The following is a 10,000-nucleotide window of genomic DNA, read 5'->3' as shown; positions in this document are numbered from 1 at the left end:
AGTGAGGTGATTTAAGCCAAGGGGTCGGTTACACAAGATGGCTCCCCCCCCCCCTAACCGGGTCTGGAGGAAGCTGGAGAATGCACATTCTGGCTCTGGATGCTGCTGCTGCAGCAGCCCTTACAAGCCTGCACAACTTGCCTGAATTAAATCAACCTGGGGAACAGAGAGCAGACCCCACCACAACTGCCCAACTGCTGTGCTGCGAAGCTAGACACCGCTCTAGAAAATCTTATAGGATCCTGAGTGGCAGTGGCCCGCCCTCCTAGCTCCTAATGGTACCATGCATCCGCTCTCTTGGACGCGTGGGGCCAGCAGGAGCCTGGTGGTGGGCAACATTTTCTTCCCTTACCGAATCCACACTGAACGTGACAGCTTGGGGTCCCGGAGTTGCGCTCAGCCTTCCCCTCTCTGTCTTGATGATCGAAGTCACGTGGAGCTGGCCGCCAAGCACTGTTGGCTTGCCTAGGCTGGAGACTCAGAACACCCTTCTTGCATCCCTGGGCGACTAGGTGGCAGCGGCGGGTCGCCCGGCTCTCTTTAGAGCGGCCTCTCAACTGTAAGGTTTGCCCCAGACGCCCAGAAAAAAATTCTTCCCCTCCTTGGGTTCCCGGACGCCCCGCAGGCCACTAGCCCAGGGAAGAAAATGTCCTCAGCTGATCCCATGAAGGAGGCACCTCGAGTCCCGGATCCCACGGAAGAGATGCCACATCAAAGCATCAACAAAAGAAGTCGTTTACCTAAAGCGCCAGGCTAGCGTAGCTGCCTGTAGGGGCGTCAGGAGGGGTAGACAACAGCCTGTAGGGTTGAACAGGAGTGGAAGTGACCCACCTCCAGCCTATTTGGCTGTCACTGTAACTGGACATCCTAGGAATTCCTCTGGGACTTCACAGGGTCGTTCCACTGCTGGTCTCCTCTCGGTTCTCGAAAAATCTCGCAGAAATTTCTTTGGCGGGAGAAACGTTCCTATCACAAGTGATAGTGAGGAGTATCCTCTTGTTTCTTAGGCCTGGGGAAGAAGCTGCATGCACGCACACGCACATGCACACGCACACGCACACACACACAGGTTCTTATCCTCTTACACACTTGACCTTACCACCCATCTGATAAGATAGATCCTATCCTAGGAGGACAAACTGGTCAAACAGCAGGAGCCAGAGGGTTTTCTGGCGGCTAAAAGGGAGAAAAAGGAAAAGAATCTTCCCCTGCTTGCCTCGCTCTAGGGTCTCTACCAAGTAGGGACCCACACACCCGCGCCCATTTTACCACTTACCAAAATCCTGATTTCCTTGGACCCGTAGCCTTTCTAGCCACTGAGCCAAAGACTTCTGGTTTAGGGTTTATGCTTGGCGGAGAAGAAATTAAAATCTGAGGCACCTGCTGCCTTTAACTGCTCTCAAGTGCGGGAACTGGAAAGAACTCTTAAATTCTCCAACTACAGGAAAAAATACTGAAACTGAGACCCAGAGACAGGAATAGAGAAAATGGTTTTCTAAATGCTTCTTTCCCTACCAGCTTGAGGTCAAACGTAGCCAACCAGAATGCGATTTTTAGGTTCTTTGAATAGGCATTTACATTTCCAGGATGAGTGTTGCATCCAAGTCCGGGAGGGGGGTTGGTGTAGGGGACATTTACCCCTGGATCAGCCCTGCTCCCTTATAGGTCACACCAAGGCTTCCAGAGTGATTTTAATGGTATTCCTCCCTTGGTAAGGAGAGTTGCTGCACAGTTAGGTGACAGAGCCCCTCGACTCCCAACTACTCATTCTTCCCCTGCCTCGACATCGCCACCCCAAAGAGACCTCATGCGGTCTGTCTGCCCCTTTCAGAAAGACATGTTGGAGTTTCTCCACCCGCCAAGCTTCTTGCCTCCTAATTTCCTGCCTATTATCTTTCTGCCCTCTAAATCAAGATTCTGGGGTGCAAAGAGCAATTCGTGCCTCCCTGAGCCTGATGCGCCTACTGGGCCGATCTGTAGGCCCCAGCTCTTCTTTCTATTGGCTTCCACCTACAACCCTCTGAACGGCTTTGTTTGTCCAAGAGAAAAGGAGCTGGAGACAATGGTACTCCAAACTGGAGACCTAGTGGCTAGCACACAGGGAAACTAGGAGAAAGTGGGTGAAAAGACTGAATGAAAAAGGGAGAGAGCTATGCAAGACCTGACGGGTGAAAAAGCAGTGCCGTGCCCTTTGCTGTGGAACAGCAGACCCCGCAACTAGACAGTGACCCCTTCTGAGTGGTCAGACGGCTGAAGCCTGGGCTAGCAAGCGGGTAGTGAAAGCGAAGGGTCGGGGTGACCAGTGGAAATGGAGAAGGGGCGGAGACGAGAAATGGTGCCTTCTTGCCCCTTCTTCAGCAAAAGACAAGGCTGTGGAGGCGGCGGCGGAGTCCCTCAGCCTCGGTCATGTGATAATCTCGAAGCGCAAGCTGCAGGGGTCTCGGCGTCTCGGGGACCATTACAAAACGCAGCCAGGAGAGCGCGTCGCTGCCACAGCAGCGCGTCTTCTCAAAACCCGCGGGGCAGAGCGGCTTGCAGCTGCAGCTCAGACGGCTTTCGGACCGGGCGAGCCGGGTCCTAGCCTGTCTACGCAGACGCCCCCTGCAGCCTGCGGCTAGCTCCGGGAGTTCTGACACCGTCCCCTCCATAGAGCCTGTAGGCCGGCGCTGCTGCTGTAGACAGCACCAAACTTTTTTTCCTGGAACTACCACCTAAGGCTCGATGCCTCTTTCATCTTCAGCTTGGCTGCAGATCTCCTTGAGAAAGAGGGTACGTACGTACGTACAGTAGCGGATAGGAGAGTGCGCGCGTCCTCTCTTTTTCTCTCTCTCTCTCCTCTTACCCTGTCTACCCCTTTCTGTAAGACTTGAACTCCAGCGCGGACAAATCCAGTACTAGGTCAGCTTCCAAGGCGTCGAAAGACCGGTCACCAGTGGCCTCGGGACAGCTAGCGTGGACTCGAGCTTAAAAAGCCATTACCCAGTCGGTTTGACCTGAGCTGCCTTTGTACCGAGAAAGGGAAAAGAGACCAAAAAGAAACTCATTCCACAAGCTTTTGCTCCAGAGCTCAAGTCTAGTCATCAAAGAGGAGGAAGACTCAGAGAAAAGCAAGGTAAAGCTGGCGAGCCTCTCTGGCTACTGTGAGGGCCTGCCCACAACGGTCAAGACCAGAAGTTGTGAGCGCCATAAAACTGTATTGGCCCAAAGGGCCAATTGCGGGGACCCGAGGCAGCTCCCTGAAGGAGGAGGACCAAGGCGAAAGGGGTCTGGGGACCAAGAAGGCTGGGGATCGGGCTGCGCAGGTGGAGAGAGAGTTAGTGGGGACACTTAAGCCTGGGATTCGGCTTTCCGAGAGGCGTTGAGGCCCACTGTGGGCCGGACGGAGGTGGAAGAGCCTGGGAAGATGCCACGGCCGGGGAAGAGTTCCTACAGCGACCAAAAGCCGCCCTACTCTTACATCTCACTGACCGCCATGGCCATCCAGCACTCGGCTGAGAAGATGCTGCCTCTGAGCGACATCTACAAGTTCATCATGGAGCGCTTCCCCTACTACCGCGAGCACACGCAGCGCTGGCAGAACAGCCTGCGCCACAACCTCTCCTTCAACGACTGTTTCATCAAGATCCCTCGGAGGCCTGATCAACCCGGTAAGGGCAGCTTCTGGGCTCTACACCCTGACTGCGGTGACATGTTCGAGAACGGCAGCTTCTTGCGGCGCCGCAAGCGCTTCAAGGTGCTGCGCGCAGACCACGCTCACCTACACTCAGGAAGCAGCAAGGGCGCGTCGGGCACGGGGCCCGGAGGTCACCTGCATCCCCACCACGCACACCACCATCACCACCATCACCACCACGCCGCACACCATCACCACCATCACCACCCGCCGCAGCCGCCGCCGCCGCCGCCACCGCACATGGTGCCCTATTTCCACCAGCAGCCGGCTCCCGCTCCGCAGCCGCCACACCTCCCGTCGCAGCCCGCGCAGCAGCCACAGCCGCAGTCGCAGCCTCCGCAGACGTCCCATCCCGGCAAGATGCAGGAGGCGGCGGCCGTGGCGGCGGCGGCGGCAGCGGCGGCGGCCGCAGCAGTGGGCAGCGTGGGGCGTCTGTCTCAGTTCCCACCCTACGGGCTGGGCTCGGCCGCCGCCGCAGCCGCTGCCGCCGCCGCGTCCACCACGGGCTTCAAACACCCATTCGCCATAGAAAATATCATTGGGCGGGACTACAAGGGCGTGCTGCAGGCTGGAGGGTTGCCTTTGGCGTCGGTCATGCACCACTTGGGCTACCCCGTGCCGGGCCAGCTCGGCAATGTTGTCGGCTCCGTGTGGCCTCATGTTGGCGTGATGGATTCGGTGGCCGCGGCCGCCGCTGCTGCCGCCGCAGCTGGGGTCCCGGTAGGCCCGGAGTATGGGGCATTCGGGGTGCCAGTCAAGGCTCTGTGCCACTCGGCAAACCAGAGCCTGCCAGCTGTACCGGTGCCCATCAAGCCCACGCCTGCGCTACCACCCGTGACCACGTTGCCGCCGGCGTTGTCTGTCCCCACGGCGTCGCAGCAGCTGCCTGCTCCTTCCACCGTGTGCGCGTCCGCCGCCTCACCCACAGCCCCTCTTCTGGAGCCCACCGCAGCCGGCAGGGCTGACAGTAAGGGGGGCTCCCTGCACTCTGTGTTGGTGCATTCCTAGGGGATCCCAAGACCGGTGAGAAGGCGCCTGTAGAGAGACTGAGACAAAGGTCCCAGACCAAGACGGTGCCCCCAGGGAGGTCAGCAAACTTGGCATTGAGCTAAATGCTGCACTGGTCTGAATAAATGTAACTTTCTGGTGTCTGTGTTTATACTATCTTGCAAATCAGATTAACTAATGAAAGCCCATTTTCAGGTAAGAGTTTCTATTGTAATAAAATCGATAAGTTATGGTAGAGGGGAGCAAACGTGGTCAGGGAGAACTAATTTCAGGCAAAGAGGAAGTAGGGTTCACTCCTTTTCTGGAGCAGGACCTGGACGACCTAATCCGGGAGAAGCCCAACAGAGTGACGGAAATGGATTTCAGAGCCCAAGCTTCAGTCCCCTGGAGTCCGCAGCCGCTTGCCTATCAAGAAAAACTTGCCTTAGATGGTAAGGGAAAAAGAACATGTTTTGTCTCATTATTTCCGTGGTCAGGAAAATGGACAAGAAAACGACACCGGGAATAAACTCGCTGTTACGGCGGGGGCGGGGGGTGCGGAGGGGGGGGTCAGTGGGATCTTTGAGAAAAGGTTACATTTCGTGGCTGTGACCCGGGGTCGCGGAGGATAGTAGCGACAGCTAAAGTAATTAGTTCGCACAAAAGAGAAAGGCGGCAGCTTAAAGAGCAAAAGCTCCAGATTCCAAAAGTAAAGTTTGGGGAGCCCCCAGACAGAGACAATAAAGACGACTTTCCACCTGCGACTCCTCTGTGTATCAATCGGATGAGAAGCCTGAGAACACAGTTCATTCCCACGATCAGTCCCATTTGGACTTTAAAAAAAAAAAAAAAAACAGTCACTCGGATCACGGAATTTTACTCCTCTACCCGATTAGCGCGATTAGTGCGAGGAAGCCTTGTCTCCTCCAGGAGAGGGGCTCGCGCCTGGAGGGGTGTGGTGTTTGGTGTGTGTTTGGTGACTGTCCGCCTTCCCACCTCCTCTTGTACAAATGAGGAGGGGTCACCTTTGCTCGCCGCGTGTCTTTTCAGGCGAATTCTTCAATTGCAATGTGTGAATAAATTTCACGGTTGCCCTTCCCGGGTTTTGAGACTCACGAACAGCACTTTACTAACAACAAACTTAGGGAGTTAGGGAGGGATGCGGAGTGGTCCTGGCTCCAAGTCCCGTCTGGCTTGTGTCCGCTCTGCGTTCGCGTTATGGCTTCCTTCCTGTTTGCCAGTGTTGTGCCAGGTGTTCATTAAAACGTCTCTCTGGATATACCAGTGCCGTGTTGGGTATTCCCTTCTTAGGAGATGAAGCCACGGTTGAAAAATCCTCCCTTGGTCCTTAATTTCTTAACTTCGGAGTTTTAAGAAGCGTGAGATAACGACATTCCATCAATATTAGAGTCTAAATTGGTAAAACTCCGCAACAGTAACATTTTCTTATCTGCACCAATCTGCAACCCTTTCGGCGGTTGCTAAGGGCAGGTCAGGGCCAGGCTCCCTACCCATGGAGCAGGTGTGGGACCGGGTTAGGGCTAGCAACGTGGTGGAAGCCGCGAGCACAGCCACTGCCTTCGAAGTGAAACCTAAGTGAGTGGGTGGGAAGTGCCACTGCTTTCTGGAAGACCTGTTGCTTACCCAGCACAGGAAAGGGAGGTCTGTGAGTGCGGTCTGCTTACTTACTGCCTGGGAGTGGAGAGGAGCCAGGAAGTTCTTGAACCTCCAAGCCAACCGCTGGCAGCCTGGCACCCTCAGCCAGGATGCCCCAGGTCGAGGGCAGATGCAGGGAGATCAGGTGAGAGGCCCTTTACGATCGGGAAATAGAGTTGAGGGCACACAACTGGGCTTCTTCCCGCCTCCCTCTAACTTCCCGCAAATTTCTACTGAAAGCCAGTTTTCCTCTACCCTTCAAGCCTAAGAAATTCCCGGATCTTCCAATAGAAGAACGCAAAGACCGATTCAACAACAACATCGCTGGGATGTGTTTGAGTTATAAACCCTTTAAAAACAGAGGTGTTTGTGCCCATCCCACCCACCTCTTTTAAGACAAATTTCATCAGGGTGTGTCACGACGTTTTGACACATCTTAGCTTTCTTGTGGGTTTTTTCACTCCACTGGTGTTAGGTCCTAGAAAGAGAAAAAGGATCCAGGGGCACACGGACATGGGATCAGAGATTAGGGGATACTGTGGAGTCTGGCTTTTATGCCCACTTTCCAGTTTGTGCCTGAAGACCTGCTGGGTGCCTAGTTTAGGGGGCTGTAGACATTTGATCTGGGGGGAAAAAAAGAGTCGCTGCGTCCATCCTAGCAGTTTCTGTAAGAGAAGATAGTCTCTTTCTTCGGGATCAACCAGCATGGTCACTGGTATTTTGTAATGGTGTCTAGAGTCCCACCTCTGGGACCTTGTGTGTCTCTGCCCGCAAAAGGAAGCAAAGAACTGGACCGTCATCATTTGTAGGACTCTTCCTACACCCGGCCCTGCCGGGAAGCTCTACTTCAGTGGAGAATTTTCATTTTCAAAAAAATTAATTTTCAAAAAAAAAAAAAAAGGAGAGGTGGGAAGACCAAGTGAATTACACCACGCTTGTGTCAAGTTCTTGTTTCAGAAAGGACCCAAAGAAGTTGTGCATGATGTGATGCTAAAGGAAAGGGGTGTCCTCAGTTAGAGACTGCCCGTAATCCCAGACCTTCCAGCTCAGGTGGGATTGGACTACACTGTAAGGGCATTAGCCCCAATGTGCAGATGCTGCTGGTATTGCGAAGCCCGGAACCTGGCAGAACACTGGTGGCACATCTCTGGAACACTAGAACAGTGTCCAGCCCTCAGCCCCTTTACTTGTCACCAGGATCAGATTATTTGAGTCATGTGCCAAACCGGGCCTGCTTAAAGCCTCCCAAGATGATTTTAAATGTGTTGTTTGGGTTTTGGCCACTAAAAAAAAACATTGAGTTTATGTAAGTCACTGAAGCTGGTATATGGATAATAGTTAAGTACAATACAGAAGGAGCTCTCACTTGGGTCTGTGGTGTTATTTGAGCTCACAGGCAGCTGCCCTTTGTATATTAGAAAACAGAAAATCAACTTGAGACCTAGGTGGGGCGAAAGAAGAAACACTGATGCCTAACCTTCTTGAGTCACAGGTGTAGGAACACGGGCACTGGGAACAGAACACTCAGTGCCAAGGTGGTAAACACCAGCTGCAAGTTTTCAGCCCAGGCCCCCGACTTAACTGAACCACCAGAACCCCTGAGGAAGTGAAAAAGGACAGCAGAGGAGAGGAGGTTGGTGTAGCTGTCCTTTTAGATAGAAAGAAAAGAACTTGGAGCAATTGATTTTACTTTATTCCCCTAAAAATACAGAGTAAATGCTGAGGGAACACGAAGCCCCATTTAGCTATGGCTAAAGGAAAGCAGGCCCTCCTGCAAGGGCCCATTGGCACAGTTGGCATCTGGCACTTAGGAAGTCTGTCAGCTAGACTGGCTTGTGGTCAATTATCTCAAGTAATCTGGCTTTGGTCCAGCCGGGGAGGACAACTAGTTGCATGCACAGGAATCCAAAGCAGTTAACTAAAAGTGTCACTGCTGAATTCCAAGCATCTTTGTGCTGGGGGGTTGGAAGGCTAATCAACACATATCCTCCTGGGGCTCAAAGGTGATGTTTGCCAGCTTGGCATCAGGACAGGAGCCAGAGGAGAATATGGAAATAGATCTCCCTAGGAAAAGGGTCATGGACCATCAAAGCCACAGACTCCCCTTAAATTCCATTCATGTGCTCAAACTGCCAATCCTAAAAGTGCACAAGATAATAGAGAGCTTCCACACAAAAGAATCTTCATTCCTCAGTGGGAGGAAGCATAGTTGGGGAGCATGCTCATTCCTGTCTTGGGTGGTAGTGTTTGTGAGGAGTCTGTCAGTAGTTCTGCAGAGGGTACAGGGGGGCAGAGCAGAGCAGAGTTAGTGTTGAAATGGGAAACTAAAAAACAATGACAAAAACAGTGGATAGCCAGGGTTTAAGGGCAGAGTGGGGATTCAAACACAGATGGTAAATCCTTGAATTCTAGAGGGCAAAACAAGTCTCTTCTGAATTGAATCAACGTAACCATGTTGCTCATTCAAAGTATTTCCATTAATACTATCTTTCTAAGTTCAAGTTCAAGGGCTACCTCGTGCCCTTTGGGGGAGACTGAAGGGTTCTGCTTGGGTTTTGAATTCCATCTTAAACCATTGTTTAAACAGTACTAGTTTGGCAGAAGTCCAGACAGACTCTGTCCTTAGCACTTTCCCCCTTTAACCATCCCTCCCCCGCACCCCATGTGTCTTGAAGAAAATTCAAGCCACATGTTGCTTTTTCCTCTTCGCATCCAAATGCAATTTACTGAATTTTAGCACGGTCCATGCAATTCAAATTCTGTGTCCTAATCCATAATAGGTTCCCATGATCTACACAAGTCACATGACCTGTTCACATATCATTATGCAGAATATAAAGACTATGAGAACTAAAGTTATGTTTTACAGAAACATTTTGGTAAAGAATGCCTTGCAGAGAATGCTGTATCGAAAGGCATTTTTATAAAATTATCAAAAAATCTAGAAAATGCAACTTAATAACTCATAAAAACATCTAAGTAATATTGCAAAGATGTTTTACTTGTGTTTAATCTGATCCAAGTAGTTTTTTTTTTTTTCCACAAGTAACAGGCTCTTGGGCACGAGGGACACCCAGGCTGTGTTCATAAGTCACAGACTCCATGACTGAGGCGTCATTTTTACCATGCATTACAATGTGTTTTCCCATCTGAGTCCTCAGTCATGTCAGCACCTTCACGGGCAGCATGTTTTTACTGTTACAGCAGATGGATGCTTGGAAGGAAGGGAAGGAGAGAGTGGAGAGGTGGAGCCAGCTGAACTGGAGGAGGGTTTATAAGTAATGGAACAGGGAGATGAAAAGGGGCAGGAAGAAAGGGAGGGGTGGAGGAAGGGAGGAAAGGAAGAAGAGAGAGAGGGAGGGGCAGAGTGTGATTAATACTAGCAAAGCAAAACATAATTGAAGAATTATAATTTTTTAGCATGCCCTTGTTTTGGCTTGCCTGTTGAGAAATCACAGAGCAATGTGGTTTGTGTCTTTCTGTGACATTTTCTATGACACCGCTGACCTGACACAGTCATGCCATGAAGGCATTATCTTTCTATGACATTTTCTATGACACCGCTGACCTGACACAGCCGTGCCATGAAGGCATTATCTTTCTGTGACGTTTTCTATGACACCGCTGACCTGACACAGGCATGCCATGACGGCATTATCTTTCTGTGACGTTTTCTATGACACC

The 10,000-nt window shown here is 51.8% G+C and overlaps 1 protein-coding gene across 1 annotated transcript; it reads left to right on the top strand.

Moving 5' to 3' along the window:
• Window positions 1-3,219: 3,219 nt before the first annotated feature.
• Window positions 3,220-4,713, top strand: Foxb2 (forkhead box B2). The gene has a single exon (XM_021218245.1). It carries the CDS (start codon window positions 3,404-3,406, stop codon window positions 4,679-4,681), a length of 1,278 nt encoding a protein of 425 aa, XP_021073904.1. The 5' UTR covers window positions 3,220-3,403; the 3' UTR covers window positions 4,682-4,713.
• The last annotated feature ends 5,287 nt before the right edge of the window (window positions 4,714-10,000 follow it).

Source organism: Mus pahari, chromosome 1, assembly GCF_900095145.1.
Source record: "Mus pahari chromosome 1, PAHARI_EIJ_v1.1, whole genome shotgun sequence".
NCBI classification, from domain to species: domain Eukaryota; kingdom Metazoa; phylum Chordata; class Mammalia; order Rodentia; family Muridae; genus Mus; species Mus pahari.
The sequence above is the reverse complement of the archived record's forward strand: the minus strand, read 5'-3'. Positions and strand labels throughout refer to the sequence as shown.